The sequence below is a fragment of the Neovison vison genome, chromosome 3 (assembly GCF_020171115.1).
Source record: "Neovison vison isolate M4711 chromosome 3, ASM_NN_V1, whole genome shotgun sequence".
NCBI classification, from domain to species: domain Eukaryota; kingdom Metazoa; phylum Chordata; class Mammalia; order Carnivora; family Mustelidae; genus Neogale; species Neogale vison.
In genome coordinates, this window is record NC_058093.1 from 69,173,926 (window position 1) to 69,192,824 (window position 18,899).

Genomic DNA, 18,899 nt, shown 5'->3' on the forward strand with positions numbered 1-18,899 from the left:
GTATCTTGCTTGAAAATGTTATCTGTTCTCTTTGTTTCTGGGATATAGCTTGAGAACTGCCTTATTTCCATTTCCCATGTAGTTTTTACCTTCAGAAAAGGCTGAGTAATATTACATTTGTGAATATTTAGGTTTCCTTAATTGGTCATGAAAATTAGCAGGGGCTCACATGAAGAAAAATATAAATGGATCCTCTAAGAAATCTTCGTGTGTACATAGGCTGTTATTGAAGTGATTCTTTGTGCTTTCTTTCACTGAGAACACCAGCAGTCTGAGGACTCATTATTACTCTGATCTGCTAAGTGTGGTAGAAAACAGCAAAAGCTTTGTGAAACAGAGAGTTTCTTATCCAAAAAGTGGTCTGATTTCCTTTAAAATAGTATTAACTTTTAATAATAATCCACTCACATGCACAAATACAAGCACAAAAGTTTATTTATTCTTCAGCAATGTTCATTGGGCAGCTACTCTATACTAGATACTGTTCAAGGTACTGGAGCTCCATACAGAAAAAAATCCCTGCCTTCCTGGAGCTTACATTCTAGTGGAGGCAATCACCCAAATCAATAATTTTTGTTACTATAAATACTATGTTAGGAAGTGTCCAGAGCTATAGAAAAAAAAGAATCTTGGGTCAGGTATTTTAGAAAAAAAAAAGTGGGTCAGAAACTGCCAAGAGAGCTGAGTTAAGGTGGGCAGCCAGGGCAGGCTCACTGAGAAGAGAATTGGTACTCAGGTGAGAGGTGAGTCACACCAGGATCTGGGGACAGAGCAACCCTGGCAGAAGGAATAGCTATTGCAAAAGCTCTGAGGTGGCCCATGGCCTTCAACGTGCAGGAAAAACACACACCTGTGGGTCTGGAGAAGGGATTTAAAGGGAGTAGTTGAAGAGGAGGTTTCAAAGGAAAGAGGTATCAAGCTTGGGGGCCAGACTATCCACTATTGTAGTACCATACCCACTTCTCTTTTAAAGCCAGAGATTTCCAACCAGCTGATCCAGCAAGGGGAGGTGTTTTCAAAACTCCCTGCTAAATAAAATATTTTAAAAGTGGGGAGGCAATGCCTGAGCGGCTCAGTTGGTTAGGCATCTGTCTTCCACTCAGGTCAGGATCCTGGGATTAAGCCCCTTCCTTGGGCTCCCTGATTGTTAGGGAGCTTCCTTCTCCCAGTCCTCTGTACTTATGCTCTCTGTCTCTCAAATAAATAAATAAATAAAATCTTTTAAAAAAATCTTTTAAAAAACCCTCCCTGCTAAATCTTTAAAAACAAAACAAAACAAAACCTCCCTCCTAAAAATGTGCTTCTCTCCTGTGCTTCTCCTGGGCTTTGTATCCTGTGCCTCAGGCCGGTTGGGAGGGATGAAAGATTGAGAATCATTCTTCTAAGGTAAACTAAAGTCTTCCTAGCCTCTGCCCCCATCCTCCATATTCTTCCTTTCTTTCTGCTTCAAGGGTGTCCTTCTGGTTGCCCAGAAATAGAGAGCACTAAGAAAGGAAGATTATCAGAAGGCTCTGATTCAAGAGATTCCTATTTTCTAATCCTCATGACCCAAAGCCCCGAGAGCTCTCCAAATATTTAATTATACCAGTGGCAGTTTTCTGAACAGAGTTGTCTCAAATTTGAGTATAGCATTAGGTATGTGGAGTGATTTTTGAAAGCCCTGCTTACTATGGTGACAATTACATAGAAGAAAAAAGTCATCAGTCCAAACTTACCTGGAAAGCATTTTAAAGAAGCATTAGTTATCTGAGTCATGCTAGAAGCCATTTTAAAAATTTAAGTAGCCAAAAGAAATTATTTTTAACTTAATGCTGATAGAGCAGGTGTATTGCTTAGGGAAAATTATGAAAACTTTATGTGCTCTTTGGGTCCAGTAGGCAATTTGGCTGGGGTCCTGGACCTCCGGCTGGGGGTGTGTTGTAGAGAGACTTGGGCCCAGCATGAAGATCCTGTACTGAGTTTAGATGCTCAGGTAACATCAGAGAAAATGTTTTAAAAGGGTCTGTTACAAGTAGACAAGCCTGTACTTTGATTTTACATTTTCATTTTAATTGTAATAAGACAAATGGTAGCACACTGAGCCTCATCTAAAAGGTTTCTCTCTTTCCCTTCTCACTAACAGCAGCAGGGTGGGCATTATTCAGATGTTAGCGGGGCTGTCTCTGCCCTCTGCCTGAAGGCAAGCTCTTTCAACTGTCTGAATAGTCCCGGGCCCCAGACCTGGCATCTCACACCATGGGACAGATGACAGCGTGGTCGTCTGTGAAAGCGAGGTGGCGGTATTCTGACCCCTCCTCTTTCTCTGCTAGGGCCAAAATGGTAGTCCAGAGAGACCTGCAGGCACAACTCTCTTCTTTGGGACACCAAGGGGGCAGTTTTCACTTTACTCTTTCATAAAGACATAAAAGCAAGCAGGCCTGATTTCTAGCCAGGGAAGCATGAAGGCCAGGAATATGCAGACTTCACGTGCTCTGCTCCCTGACGGCGGATGTGCGGGCCATATTTTGGAAGGGTCACAGAGGTCTTGGTGTGCCTTGTGGCAGTCAGTCTTAGCTGTGAGGATAAAAAGCTGTAGTTGCTCCTGGGTCTCAGGATCCATCAAGGGGATTTGTTTGAGAGTCACCCTGAACACGGGCTGAATCAGGAGCCTAGAGAGGATTTCGGCCATTGATTGAGTCAAGGGATGTGTGTGTGTGTGTGTGTGTGTGTTTAAAGAAAAAGACATTTTCACAGGTACTTGATAAAGATGGTAAGCAGACTCTATACAGGACAATAGGATTTTACAGTTGGAGTGAGAGATTAGGTTCTACTCTGAGTATAGCTCAGGATACAAGAAGCGGGCCAGGGGGTGGTCAGGGGGTAGAACATTACTAAGAGGAAACATCAGGTGTAAGGGGGGGATTGGGCCAAACTGACCTAACAGGATTCTTGCTGAACAAGGTTGATCAGATATCACCTGGGGGATGTGGCAGGATGAGAAACCAGAGCCTATGTCAAAGTGGTCAGATATGGAGGGTGGGAGGTTCTGTTGTTCCATGAACTTAGCAGGGTTCTTATTAAAACTGCATTTTGTAAGGAAAGGCACAGATGGACCTAAGAAAAGATTCAGAAGTCTAAGTAAATTTGGTCAACAAACAATCTTTGTAAGCATGTATGTGTGTGTTTGTGTATGTGTATGTGCACATTTGTGTGTGTGTATCTCTGTGTGTATGCATCTCTGTATGTTTGTGTCCCTGTGTGTATGTGCCTCTGTGTGTGTGTGTGTGTGTGTGTAGTGAGGGGTTGGTGAGTAAGAAACTCATAGGGAGAAGAGTCATTCAGCCGATCTCCAGGGGGAGGAGCTGTTAGCTATACACTACATTTTTAGGACTAAATGAACAGTGATGGGTCTGTAGTCATAAAAAGACAAATTTAGGAAAGGACTGATTTTAGGAAGAATATACAATAATGCCTGCATTAAGTCTTTGTAGAGCTTTTGTCCTTCAATGATGTCTTCTCAAGCTATCACTTCTTAAGTGATGTTCCTCTTCAGAATTCCCATTCCCTTCTTTCCTATTTTAATTGTGTTTCTTATCACGTTTCATCTTGGTAATTGATGTATGTGTACAAATCTTCCTAATTCAATTTTAACTTCCTTGGGGCAGGAGTCAATGCCTTGAGCGCCTTATTCTCCTCTCATATACTAAGTAAATATTTGCAGATTGAATGTATTTTCAACAACTTCTTTCTGAATTTTGTTGACATTGTCAGTGAAACTTGTAATTAGTAAAGAGTAAACCTTTCAGTATTCTAAGTGGTTAATAATCATATAATTAAAATGATAACATGATAAGTGGTAAACATCTTGAGTTTCCAAGACTTTTGATATATCTGTGTTATCATCGGCAGTATAAATACACATGATTTTAGTATACTAATACTCATCTCACCTCCATGTCAAATGTTTTTGCTGGTAAAATACCATTCATAATACCTGCTTCATCTGACGGGGCTGTGATGATGAAAATTTTTAAAGCCCTTTGGAAAGTAAATTGTGTTACAAAAAGGTAAGATTGTCAATCACAAGGTGTTTGAGATCCTATGGTTGTTATAATTAAGAGAGAAAAAGAAAAACACACATGCACATCTATCTATAAAGGCTTCAAAAGGCATATGAGAATAATAGTACATGTTTTTAAGTACTTTATTCCTTGTTTTCATTAAATACTTTTTTAAAAGGTCTTTGAGACTAATAATGATAATGATGAAGATGATGATACTAATAATAATGATAGCTTCTGCAGCATTTTATAATTTATAAAATTATAATATTATGGTGTTATCTTGGATTTAACAGTTTATTAGGGGAGAGGACCTGCTCTTTATAACCCAAAGTTACTGTTAAAACAAAATGAGTCAAAACCAACCGCAAAGTCATTTTAATGCAAATGGATTTAGTTAACATTACACCCAATGTTCTGAAATACATGTACTGATTTTCACAAAACATCTGGAAATTTTAAAAAAAAATGCAAGTAAAGTATTTGAGGAAAGAAAGCATTCCATACATTCCCACAAGATGACAATACTACTATCGTACGTTAGTGTTTCTTGGCTGAGCCTTCTGCTTATGATAGTGGGAAGGCAGCTGGGTAGAGAGCAGTTCTGCATGTGTCTCGCCCATTCCCTCCTCTCTTCCCACACTTTGCACCCCCACCGTTCTGATTGTTGGGTGTTGGAATCTGCTCTCCTGGAGGTCCCCTAGACCTTCTGCAAGTGTTAGCACTGAGGGTTTTACTTAGCAGATTGACAAGGAGGTGGCCTTCCACATGGCAAGGGGTTTACCAATATTGATTATCACATTGCCAAACAATAGAAGAAGTCATTTAAGGGGAAATGTTTTTGCTGATTTTATGGTTATTGCACATTTTTTCTCAAATGTCTATGTGTTATTATTTTGTGCTTTAATTAGTGCCTAGATAATCCTAAATTGACTATATTAATATTCAAGAGCATATTAAACTTTCACACTGCCTAATGAATGCAGGCAGCACTGGGAATCCAGAACATATACTACCCCTTGCACGCCCAACTTCAGTAGTTCCCATGTGTGCCTTTTCTGTGCCATAAAATAAGGTCCAGATCAGAATATAATGGGCACCCTCATTACAGTACTTACCATACAGTATTCCAATTTTGGTTACATGACTCCCTCCCCCAGTGGATTGTGAGCTTCTTGTGGATAGGGTTGTATCTTGGTTACACTTGTTCTTCCAGGGAAAGGTATCTAATATACAGTAGGAAAGCAATAAGCAAATGTGCAAACATAAAAGGATGTGTTTGGTGGAGAGTCATTTAAAATTCCAGATTTTGATAATTCATACTGCATTGTGAAGTCTTATTTATTTGAATGCCATTAATTTGAAAGTTAGATGTAATAAAATGTTTTATGTTAAAACCACTCCTCTCAAGATCATAAATACATTCTAAGGAAAATGATATTTTTTGATACTGCTAAATAGACATTATTAACCTTTATAATTTATACAGTACTTAACATAATTACATTTTAGTAGAAATATTTTTAGTTGTGCCTTTTGCTAACTTAGATGGGTTAACATCTGTCTCACCTTGCCATTGGATTTAGGAAGTTTTCAATGACAGACTGAAATTCATTCTGGAAGAATCAAAGAACCACAGAAGAAAAATACCAAAGCTAAGTAGGAAAACAGTGGATCAGTGGTTTATAAAAGATGAGAACCAAATAGTATATCCCAAGTGAATGAATAAATGAATTACAGTATCTCCAAGAAGACAAAACTTACATGCATAAAATGTGAACTATTAACATCATGAAATAAGAGGCCAAGAAGCAATGTTATCTATTGGATTTCAGAGAAGAGAGACAAGGTTGTAAGGAAGAGCTCCATGAAGGAAGTGAACCCTAAACTGGGCTTAAGGAAATGAATCAAAGTGAGAAAATAACTTCCTATCTGCATTGTTTCTTTATTGCGGTGGAACGCACAAACTTAGTGGCTCAGAACAGCATACTTTTATTATTATCTGGCCATTTCCACGGGGCAGGATCCAGGACATGCTTAACTGAATCCTCTGCTCAGGGTCTTAAAGGCTGAAATCAAGGTGCTGACTTGGTGGTGTTCTTTCCGGGGCTTGGGGACATCTTTTATGCACACATGTTGTTGCTAGAATTCAGTTCCTTGCAGCTGTAGGGTGGAGATCCCTGTTTTCTTGCTGGCTGCCAGCCAGCGTCCTTCCATATTCTTCACCTTGCCGTTCTCCTCCAACATGGCAGCTTCCTTCCTGCAGGCCACCAGCAAAAGAAGCCCTCACTTCTTCCACCCTCTTTCAGATGATCCACTTGATTCTGTCAGGCCCAATGGGAGAAATCTCCCACTGATTAGAGATCTTCATTATATTTGCAAAATCTCTTTACCTTTGCCATTTATCATAACAGAATCGCGGGAGTGAGAGCTTTATACTTTTGCCATGCTCTGTTGACCACAAGCTAATTACAGTTCCTGCTCACACTCAGGGGGATTGTACAAGGATGTAGGTCACGGGGGGGGGTCACCCTACATTCCTGTCTACCACACTGTCTTCTTCTGTAAATGACTCTTATTTGAGCATGTTTCAAATGTGAGGTGTGTATGGTTTTTTTTGTTGTTTGTTTTTTGTTTTTTAAGATTTAAAAAGAATGCCTGGGTGTCACATGCCAGGCTAAGCAAAAGAACTTCTTGAACTTGGAGCTTATACTTAGTTCTACTTGGGGGACCAGCTGTACACAGTTATTAAGGGAATGGAAACCATTCTAGAGTGAGTTATAATTAGAGAAGCCCACATCATCATTTTAAAAGCAAGAGCTTCCTAACTGATCTCTTACCTGCTGGTCTTTACTCCCTCACATCTGCCTTGACTTGTCAAGATGATCTTTTCAAATGCACATTCAACCCCGCCATTATCCTTCTTAAAATACCTGTGCTGGCTACTAGATGGAACTAAGATCTCCAGCCTCCTAGGAAGGGGCTGCCATGTTGTTCAGCTTCATGTCCCACCCAGCACCAGCTCCATGTGCCCTTCAAGCACACTCAGCTGGGGCAGTAGCAGAAGAAGCTCAGAGAGGGGGATGGATTTGAAAGGCATTGAGCAGGTAGAATTACCTGGTTGTGTGGGGGTGAGGATGAGCAGCTCCATGCATGCGAAGAGGAGTGCATGTGCAGTAGCAAATGTAGGAGAGAAGAAGAGTTAGTTTGAGGTCACCCTATAACATCACCACACACCAATGACTTGTTGCAGGCATGACCCTCTACTGGCTACTGTTAGATCTGTAAAGAAGTGCCAAGCATGACCTCTGCAGGGAGGAGAATCCATGTGGCATTAGGAAATTATGGATTCACAAGAGAAGAGGGACAACAGAAGGATTCCCACCAGTGGTAGATTATAGAAGTGGGGTAGTAAAGATGTTAGTTCATAGCTGAATGCAGTTTTCTGCATTCCACGAAGTACCCAGTAAAAGCAATAACAGATAAAACATTGCTTTTCATTGTTTTTGAGGCTTAAATGTGTAAACAGTGGATGACATCATTAGGAGCAAATTTGGGGCAGCCTAAAGAAAATATTAGGAAGAGAGGTTTCAAAGTTGTTCTGGTTATTTCAAATTAACTTTGTCTTTTCAAGTGTCTTTGGTCACTTGACCTTACACAATCTGGTTATGAATCTTGAAGTTCTTTTGTGCTTGTTTTGGACTGTATGAAAGTACCTAAATTTTTCTTCTGCTGCTTTCTATTTCTTCTGAGGAATGTTGGCCCCAAAATGTGCTTTCCTGTTCTGTTCTGCCTTCCTGATATGAGGCACATTCTAGGGAGAATGCACAGAATGGGATGCTTGTTTTCTTCTTAACAGAAGATAGATTCTAATCTCCACTTGTCTTTTCTCCTCTGTAACTAAGTGGAATCCACCCTACCAATGCCATGTCCATTTCCAGCTCATCTGATTCTTGTGTTCCTCCCGTGGTTGTTTGAATGCTGTCATTGCTTTGGGCCTGCAGGCTAGTGCCAGTGCTGCTGTGGCAGCAGCCTGTGGAGGGCACACAAGCTGCTTGCTGTGACTGGGTGTGACTCCCTGCTGGTGCCAACACTGCTTCCCACGAAGTGTGCCCTGCTGGCACGACTCCTCACCAGGGGGTGCCTCTGCCAGTTGTTGTTGCCCTCACTGCATGGGAAATGCATTCTTACTGGGCACACAAGGACACTTGCCGAAAGTCATTTGTACCCCCTTGATTAACTGCTGACGTCCTAGCCCCTGCTTCAAAGCCCCTTCACTTTGGGATCATACCTTTTGGTAGGGAGTTGATAAAGCCCTCACAAAGGGCCAATAGGTGGAAGGAGGCACTGGTCCTGCTGTGCTGCTATACCTTCCCTGGTAAAGCCTGAAAACCTTGCACTTCTTCCAGGAACTTGGCTGTCTCATGAACTGGACAATAATGTGTCAGGATTTCTCCTCCTTCTCCCTGGGGAACAGGATCTAAGTCCTTTCAGTAGAGGTTATTGGGAAGCTAGTTGTAGGCATACTCTTTGAGTCTAATTTCCTTGGACCTGAAAGTGTCATGGAGGTAGGTGAAAAGCCTCTTAAGTAAGCTTTCATGAGTTCAGGTCTTCCTTTTAGTGACAGGTTATCTGCTCATGTCCTCCAGAAATGGTCCTCTCTCATGGTGGGATCTGTCTTCCTCCTACAATGTCCCAAGGTCTTGGGACGCAGGCACATCCAGTCCTGATCTCTGTGTTAGTGACACTGTGGTAACAATCCACCAACCCAACACACACACACACACACACACCCCAAATCTCAGTAGTTTCACACAATGGAGTTGTATTTGTCACTTGCACAGTCTCCATCTTGGGGATATAGCATCTGAAACACAGGTCTTCTGTATTAGGAAATAAGACTTCTTAGGAAATAAGACTCTCAAACAAGATACCATAAGCCAGATGGGTTTAAAAAAATAGAAATATAGGGCACCTGGGAGGCTCAGTGGGTTAAAGCCTCTGCCTTCAGCTCGGGTCATGATCCCAGGGTTCTGGGATCAAGCCCCGCATCAGGCTCTCTGCTCAGAGGGAAGCCTGCCTCCCCCCCCCCCCACTGCCTGCCTCTCTGCCTACTTGTAATCTCTGTCTGTCAAATAAATAAATTTTTAAAAATCTTTAAAAATAATAGAAATATATTCTCTCACAGTTTGGGAATCCAAAAGTCCAAAATCAAAGTGTCAGGGCCATGTTCTGAAGGTTGTAGAGGAGGATGCTTCCTTGCTTCTTTCTAGCTTCTGGTAGTTGCCATCAGTCCTTGGAATCCGTTGGTTTATAGATGCATCATTTCTATCTCTGCCTCTACCTTCACATGGCCATCTTCCCCATGTCTCCGTGTCTCAATTTCCTTCTTTTCATAAGAACAGCAGTCCTTAGATTATGGCCCACCCTAATCAGTATGACCTCATATTAAGTTGATTATATCTCCAAAGATCTTATTTCCAAATAAGGTCACACTCACAGGTATCAGATGTTGGGACTTGAACATGTTTTATAAAAGGGATGCAATTCAACCCATAACACTGCAAAGTTGTGGCTGACACAGAAGACATCCCATGGCTTTTAACAATCTCATCTCAGAAGTGATATATTCTAGTTTTGTTCTCAGCCCACTAGCCACAGCATGACTCCAACATAACTGCAAGGAAAGATGGTAAATTCAGGGAAGCACATGAGTATTTAGTGAGAATTACTGTCTCAGTCACATCCTTGACCAGCTCATTTATTCTGATCCCAGAAGGCTCTGGAGCACATGAGACTGGATATTTCTGTGTACTGTGAAATATCTGTCAAGGAACACCATATGATCCTGCAAAGCATATTGAAGAAATAGACTTGGAAAACTGAGCAAAGGAAAGAAAGGAAACAGTTTATATAATCTGCAAAACTATCCCATATTTGTTTGGTTCTTTGGTTCATCTTAATCCAGAGAGTACAAAATGGTGAGCCACAGGTTGGATCTAGTCCATAGATATTATATGTGTGAACTACACAATGTTTAAGAAATGTAAACAAAGATCTAGATATCTTTCCTTAAATGATTGGAAGATACTACAGCATCTGGGCCCATGTTTCCACAGAAAAGCAATAATAAGGAAAACCCTGCTCATTTTATACAGTTAACTCTGCAGTTAACTCTGCTCCCCACCATTCCCTTTGGTATTGCCCACATTGGGGCTCAGTATCAGCTCTTATTTGTCTTTGTGCTTTTACCATTGTTTTCATGTAAGAGAGATTCCCCCCCCCCCTTATATTTGCTTCTTTTTGCCCACTTGATTTATCTGATTGACCACTTCAGGCATTTGTGTTTGTGACTTCAATGTTAAGTATTACATAAATGTTCATATATTTTATCACATTGGGGTGCTTCTAATGGGTTAAGCAACACCCAAAAGCTTGAACTGTACTTGAACTCATGACTTGGAGGCTGATTCCTGCTTTAGCCATCTGCAGAGGAAACACTCCACCTATGTTTCCTTCACTCTCTCCACTACTGTGGTAACCCAACACTCTGACACTGACCTGTGAGTTTTCCACACCAAGCAATTCTGAGATACTGGCTGGATCTTTTATAGTTCAACTCAACTCAATTCCATTCCATTCTGACACAGTCTACCTAGCGATAACATCAGATCCCACAGGTTATGGGCTCAGTCCCACAAGATTGTCCCATTGAACACACCTCAGATGCCAATCACAAATCCAGATTGTCACCTGTGCTTCTGATCAGTGGGCTGTGAATCAAAAAGATTCCTGACCACCTCTTCCTCAGGTTTAATTTGTTAGAGTGGCTCACAGACAGCAGTTTACTAGATTGCAAATTTTTTTTTTAATAAAAGGATATAATTTTGGAACAGCCAGACAGAAGAGATGCACAGGGCAAGGTATGGGATGGAGCACAGAGTTCTCATGCTCTTTGTCAGCATGCCATGCTCCCCAAATCTTTACATGTTTACCAACTGCAAGTTCTCTGAACCCCACAGTTGAGGAATTTTTATGGAGGCTTCATTATATAGGCATAGTTGATTAAATCATAGGCCTTCAGTGATTGACTCAATCTCCAGACTTCTCCCCAGAGGTTAGGAAGAGGGTCTGAAAGTTCTAACCCTCTAATCACATGGTTGGTTCCCTTGACAACAAGCCTCCATCCTTAGGTTACCTAGGAGTTTTCCAAAAATTACCTTAGTAACATAAATGCAGTTGTGAAGAGAGGATCTTTTTATGAATAGCAAGACACCCATTCTACCTTTATGTCTCTGAAACACTTCAGGAACTAAGGACAAAAGATCAACTACAGTAACAAAAGATGCCCCTATGGCTTCTATATAGGAAATCACAAGAGTTTTAGGAGCTGTGTGTCTGTTTGATTTGTTTGATCAAATCTGACTTGAGACCAAATATGCATTTCTTACTACAAATCAGAGTATCACACCATCTGAAATAATTGTGACTTAAGATGAATGGTTGGCAGGGGCACCTGGGTGGCTCAGTGGGTTAAGTCGCTGCCTTTGGCTCAGGTCATGGTCTCAGGGTTCTGGGATCGAGTTCCGCATCGGGCTCTCTGCTCAGCAGGGAGCCTGCTTTCTCCTCTCTCTCTCTGCCTGACTCTCTGCCTACTTGTGATCTCTCTCTGTCAAATAAATAAATAAAATCTTTAAAAAAAAATGAATGGTTGACAAAAGCCTGGAAATAACTGTGATGGGGATAGGTGTATAAATGTTTGCAGTGAAATACTTGCAATTGGGATGGCTGCATAAATTTGGATCTAATTAACATAATGCATGTTGACTGAAGTAAATCCTTATTGATACAGCTTTTTCTGCCTTTTCTCCCCTTTATAGGCCATTGGAACGATCCAGTGAAGATGTGGATATAATCTTCACAAGGCTGAAAGAAGTTAAAGCTTTTGAGAAATTTCACCCAAATCTCCTTCATCAGATTTGTTTATGTGGTTATTATGAGAATCTGGAAAAAGGAATAACATGTAAGAAATGCAACTCCAGGAGTGTATTTTCATGTATGGTTTGTGATCATTTGTAGTTATCCCATGGGGATAGATATTACATGGAGTATTTATGTGCCAAATGTTTGAGCTTCAACCAAAAGTATTAGGTTGACATTTCCCTTTACTTTGTTTATTCAGTTCCATGTAGGCTATTTCCTTGACTTTGTTCACAGCATGTAAATGTTCTTCCAGGATAGCCTGGAAGATGGAACTGGAAGAATGTACTGATTCATATATTCAGCTAAATCCTTAGAAACTCAAATAGTTATTTATTTATTTTTTCCAAGTAGTTATTTTCTTTACCCCAAGGAATATGTGAATTTGTAGGATATTAAATAAAGATAAAGGACTCTTAATGAATGTTAATAGTAATGTCTTGAATTAAACTGAGTGATATTTATTTCAGGTGGGAATAAGGGGCAGGGAAAGAAAACAAGAGGGTGGCAGCTGCACTACCAAAAAAATTATTTTCTTATTAAAAAATAATGCTTTTCCATCTGTTGGGAAACTTTTATGATGCAGTAACAGAAAGCTCCCATCTCACTGGCTCGGATATCTATTACTTCTAAAAGGAGGGGAAAATCTATTGCTCATATTCAAGAAGTCTTGAGATAGAATGGCTTCAGAGTTCTTAATTAAATGACTTGAAGACATTAACAAGGTCACATTTCTCTCCCATTTTGTTTTTGTATATGTTTTGCTGTGCATCCTCAGGTGTTGGCTTTTGCTCTCAGACTTGACCCAAGTGATTCTAAGACAGCTATAGTAATTAGAGGCATTACATGTGTTGGGAGGGGAAAATTCCTACCTACCCCTCATGGTTCTTTTGACTGGGCTAATAAACTGACATAAGACAGATTAATGGGAGAAAAAATATCAAATTAAATTTCATACATTATGGTGGTCTCATACTTACGGGACCTAAGAAGTGACCAAGACAGGCTGTTTATATGCTTTTTAGATAAAGAAACAGTAAGTTTGTGGAAAACCAACAAGACAAAGAAACTTAGACTTAGGAACTAAGTAGTGAAGAAATAAGCAGAGTTTGCTTATATAGCTTCTCAGTCGGGAATTCTCTATGTCTTGTGATAATGATATCTACCTCTTGGTGCAGCAAGCATTCCTTTCACATGGGAGACTTACTTCCTGTTTCCTAGGGGTCAGAGAGGAGGGTCAGAGTGTCCTTGCACTGGCTGTTTCTCAAGTAACTTTGATTCAAAATATCAATATGCCACTTTGGAATATTTTGGAGTAATCTACCCTGAGCCCCATCACATGACAATACAAAGCTATTCTGCTGAAGGTCTATTTCTTCTTGTATCTGTTTTCAGAAGTCTCCCAGTAGACTTCCTGTTTCATTGGCCAGAATTACATGCTTACATGCTTACAATGACCAGTGGTCATATGGTAAAACCAGCTTATGTTTGGTATATTTACCTTACTGTTTCTTTTTCAGTATTTCGCCAGGGTGATATTGGAACAAACTGGTATGCTGTCCTGGCAGGGTCTTTGGATGTCAAAGTGTCTGAAACCAGCAGTCACCAGGTAAGATACTGTATTCTTTTCTTTTCTTTTTCTTTTTTTTAAGTAGGATTTATAGGAAGGGGTTTGACAAGTGTTTGTTGAATTCTTTTATTAAGTTCTTCAACAAACATACATACTGCATGTCTTCCGTGGTTTGAGTATGGTGACAGGTGTTGAACATGAAGTGCAAGAACACGATGCCTGCCTTCCAGGAGCTTGCTATCTATTGGGAAATGCAAACGACTCCGTTGCAATGTGATAAATTTTGTCATATAAATTGAAATGTGAGCAGAGGGGGACAGAGAATCAAGTTTTTCTAGGTTTCTCCTCAGATCCTTCCTCCATCTGGTATCCTTACTTTTCTTTGGTGTAGAAGTGGTCCCCTCGTCAGCCTTGTAGGCACTGCAGTGCTACAGGGGAAATGCGGTTGATGCAATCCCTGTAAATCTCTCTCTCTCTCTCTCTCTCACTGTTTCTCTGCCTCATCTTATCAAATGTGGAAGGGCCAATAATATATTTTCTTTCTAAAGTGTGGAACGTGCTTTCTTGATCTTCATTAGTGACCTCTGAGGAGCTTAACATCCTAGTAGATAGAACTCATTTTATCTCCTTTCCCCCGACAACATTTGTGACTATTTAAAATTGGACCTAGACTCCCCTTTCACATCTGCAGTAACCCTTGCTCATCCTTATTTCATGAGGTCCAAACGTACAGAACTTTCCTGTTTGGAGCCAAGAACCTTGAATCTCAAAAGGACAGCCCCTAAACGCCACCTTCGAGCCTCAGTAGGAAAATGGCCCAAGTTTTCTCTCTGTGTATTCAGGGTTCATATAAAAACTACAGGAAGAGAATTGGTGAACTGTAACGTCAGAAAGAATTATCAAGAGAAATTTATAAATCAGTTAGAGGGACAAATAGCCTGCAGCCAAATACCACGTTTAAGACAGTGCTTCTGAGCCTATGTAACACACTTCAAATGTGAAAAACATTTATGATGCCCTAAATTTGAGATTTTAAATTTTATAGGAACATATGTGCATAGTGGAGTTATGGGCAACCAACCACCGAAAAATGGAAAAGTATCCTAAAGACTATCGGTAAAGTGGGCATTTGGAATTTGGACTATAGTTACCAATGTTATTCCCATTGTTATGGATGGTTAGAGTCTCAGGCCAGTACCCAAGTCTGCTTAACCCATAGATACTTTTTCTGTGGATCACTGCATAGAAAGTTCCATTAAAAAACTGCCTGGGACCTGTGCCTTTCAACCTTGTTGGGACTACCCTACTTTCCCTCTCTCACAGAGTCAGTTTTCTCCTGGAGTTCAGAGGGTCAAGGTGAGAGGTGAGTTTTTTATTCTCTTAAGATGCTTCAGTTTCTTAATGGAACTGAGACCAAGCAAGCATTTCTGGATATATTTCATGTGCAGGGTGGTGTTCTAAGCACTTAATAGGTATTTATTTCCTCCTTTATTCCTCACAACACTCTATAGTTCCTATTACTCTTCTTGTTTTCCAGATAAGGAAGTGAGGCCCTGACCCGTTAAACAACTTGCCCCAGGTAACAGCCTAGAAATTAGGGGAACCAAGAGTCAGGAAGTCAGTCACCTGAACACAGTTTCTTAGGCACTGCTCTGTGCTTTTGACTCAAAAGAAATGTAATGACTCCTGCATCTTCCCTCGCCCTGCTGTTCTTCACCTTTTCAGATTCCCCCTTGTCTCTTATCTCTGCACACCTTCCACCTGCAGACTGCTGGCCTGGTGGGGCCCCTCAGTCTCCTTGCTCAGAGCTGTTCCCGATGCTCACTGTGATGAGGGCTCAACTTGTGGAGGTGTGGAAGGGACAGGGCCTAGTAGAGGATGGTTCTCCTCACTCCCCTGGGTAGTCCCGAGTGGGTGATGATGGAGAAAGGGGAGGAACTGAAAAGGGAAGATGAGGAAAGAGAGGAAAGGGGAGCAAGATGAGAATTAAGGAGGAAAAAGGTGAGAAGGGAAGGAAAACACAAGGAGGAAAGAGAAGAGGAAAAAGAAGAAAGGCAGAGGAGATGTTCCTAAGGAATGATAAATAACATCAGCAGGGATGTGCTGAGGCATCAAATGTTCAAAGCTGGCATGAGATTGTGATGGTATTAAAATAGGATTTGGCCGGGGCCTCCTGAAATATTTCCCTGAACCAGTTCTCTCTCAGCATGGGGTCTCACAAAGAATAGCTGAGTAACACTTTTGTTTTTACCTGTGGGGTTTTTAAAATCTTAACAAACCTTTCACTTCAACTGTAGTTTTGACCTTAAACACATGCTGAGAACTTTCCTAAGCTGGGCTTGGTCTTGTCTTAAGTTGCTAAGAGTTTTAACTTTATACCAAAGCTGCCTTACTGCCTCTGTTTATGTCACCGGACATTGTCCATCGAGGGTCTTCTGGACTAATTTTCATCATTAAGCTATATTGAAGAGAAAGCTCATTGACTTCTACATCCTCCAACCCTCCAGAGAAGAGTATGAGAAACACGGAGGGCCCAGGCTTCCATCCAGCTCAGACAGTCACCTGCATGACATGGTTGCCCCCTTGGGAGGAAGAAGCTAAAGAGAATGAGCAAGGTGGCTGAATCTTTTCCCGTGGCAAGTTGTTTGACAGGGAGAAACAAAAAAGCCATTTCCACCTGTGCTGGCCTTGTAATGGGCTCTGGATCTCCGCCTACTAGTGATGTGGCCAAATCAGGATAATGAGTTAGCCTGTAAGATTAGGACAGTCTCTAAGTCAGAGTTCTCCAGAGAAATGGAACAAATAGAAGATGGGTGGAGGATAGATAGATAGGTAGATAGATTTATCTTAAGAAATGGACTTACATGATTGTGGGGACTGGTAAGTTTGAAATCCCTACGGTAAGCCAACAGGGTGAAGATCAGGCAAAACTTGATGCTGCAGTCTTGAGTCTGAAAGTTGGAAACCTAGGCAGAATTCCTGTGTCACAGTCTGAAAGCAGAACTCCATCTTCTTTGGGAAACCTCAAGGGAAACATGTTTGCTCTTAAGTCCTTCAACTGATTGGATGAAACCGACCCATATTAGAGAGGATAATCTGCTTTGGTTAAAGTCTACTGATTGTTAATGTTAAACAGTATCTGTAGATTACAATAAAATGTAGGCTAATGTTTGACTGAACAACTTGTAAAGTTAACTTAAGTTAACTTAACCCTGGTTAAGCCAAGCTGACATATAAAATTAACCATCAGTTACCCCAATGGGGAGTGAAATGAGCTTGGGCCATGGGAGAAGCAAGGGAAGACCTAAAATTGCTACCCCTAGAGACCAGAAGCAACTTTGGTAAGTGCCTTCAGTGTAGCTTACTTGCTAGGGGTTCTGTGTGCATCATCTTTCGGCATTCATGCTCTGTTTTACAGCTGGGCTTGAAAACAAGGCTCAGTGACATTAGGTGTAAATTTCCCTGGGCCACACAAATGTACGTGGCCAATTGAAGATTTGAATTCAGGTCTGACAAACTCCAAATTTCATGTTCTTCCTGTTGCTCACACAGGAAAAAGGGTAAGCAGGGCAGGAAAAGAAAAAGAAGAAAAGTTAAAGAGACTAAGAGTGGATTAAGGAAAGAGAAAATAGGTAACAGCACAGAAGAGTGAATCTTTAAAAGTGAGTAGGGCTTTTGCTAGCCTGCCCCTCCATTTTCATTCAAGTTTCTCCCTGACCTGTGTGCCTTTCTTCTCATCTGAGAATCAGAAGTCAGAGATGGTAGTGAAAAATTCCAAAAATTATCTCTGAGTTTCAGAGATGCCCTTTAACCCCTCAGTAGGATGTTAGCTTGGCAGGAATATTGGCATAAGAGCAGACATAGATCGTGGTAATAGAGCGCCCCTACAGGTGTGTGAAAAACACTTTTCATGCATTATTTCATCGGTTGCTCAACTACAGGGCCCTTCCCCCTTTAGTGCTATCGTTAGTGTCATTTTACAGGGCGATGCTAAATAAAGGCCACATAGCCATTAGGTATCAGAGCCAGTTCTTTGTGGTTGTGGGGCTCAGGTCCTTGACCATTATGGTTGTACAGGTGCCACCCAGAAGTAATAATGAATGTGGAGTGAAGCTTTTCCCCTGTAGCTCCCTCAACCATCCACCTGATTCCAGCTCAGAGCTCCACACGTCTCACCTCCGAGTCCATCTTACAGACGTTTGCTCCACCTAAGACAAGCTCTGCTGGGGTGTGGGGCTCTCTTTACACCACCTTTTAGATCCTCAGTTAAATGAGTGTGGCCCATCTCTTCAAAAAGGTTTCTAGGTTACAGGGTGGGATAGGTACGTAGGGATGCTAAGGGAGGAAGATTGAGGCCCTGTGTACAAGGTGGAGGTGACAGGATTGGAGTTTGTGTTGATGGGATGTATGGGGCCTGAAGGAAAGTGAGGATTCTGACTCAGAAGAAGGGGTAGGTTGGTGATGCCAGCAATTGAAATAAGGAGCACGTAAGAAAGACAACTCTTCACAGATTCTGAAATAGTATTTTTATGTCATACATTTATTAGGCATTATTGATCTGATGGAATTTTTTTCTGAAGAAAATCACCCTATTTCTTTTATATGGTGATAGAAGATAAAACTACACATAAATTTGAGGAATACGAAGAGCATAAATATTTTATTTGGCTTATAAATTTCTATTACCTTTCTGCCTGCTTTAGGATAATACTTTTTCTCCTTTTTCAGCATTCCCTTATACTTTTTTGCACACTAGGTTAAAAAAACACAGCTTCTTGCCTTCCCTATGGTTGGTTTGCCAGATTCTTCTTTAGTTCTTTGGACTCCAGGTTGAGGGTCACTCACACTTCCTTCTCATGGGTGGCATGCTAGGAGTGTAGTGGCAGTAACTCTCCTCATTTCGAAAGCATTTCATTTACTTTGTTTTGTTTGAGCCATCCTAGCAGGCAGGCCCAGCTGGATTGTATCTTGCTCAAGTCCCAGGTGAATGGGTGGCCTGCTCAAGATGACACAGTGGTGACCCACAGAGCTAGAAATCACCATGACTTCATTACCCAATCCATGCCCTGCTCTTGCCATCCTTACCTTTAACCGGCATGTGCAGCCATTTGCCTGGGTGTCTGCAAGGGGTCTTAAGTGGGCACTCGCTCCTGAGAGTCTCTAGTGTCCGTGGGTGGTGGTGGTGGTGGATAGATCCTTCTTTGACCCCTTGGATCACTGGTGCCTGAGATTCTGACAAAGAGCTACTGATTCCACATTTCGGAAAAGTATTAAAATACAAAAACTCCACTTAGTGGTAATATAAACTT

The 18,899-nt window shown here is 41.2% G+C and overlaps 1 protein-coding gene across 3 annotated transcripts in view; it reads left to right on the plus strand.

The window, feature by feature from the left end:
* RAPGEF4 (Rap guanine nucleotide exchange factor 4) overlaps positions 1 to 18,899 on the plus strand; it is a 286,340-nt gene that overhangs the window by 42,978 nt on the left and 224,463 nt on the right. For all 3 annotated transcript variants that reach the window (XM_044242346.1, XM_044242349.1, XM_044242347.1), the window contains exons 2-3: positions 11,921 to 12,063; positions 13,541 to 13,629. In XM_044242346.1, the coding sequence (XP_044098281.1) occupies positions 11,921 to 12,063; positions 13,541 to 13,629 (232 nt within the window). The remainder of the gene's footprint in view (positions 1 to 11,920; positions 12,064 to 13,540; positions 13,630 to 18,899) is intronic.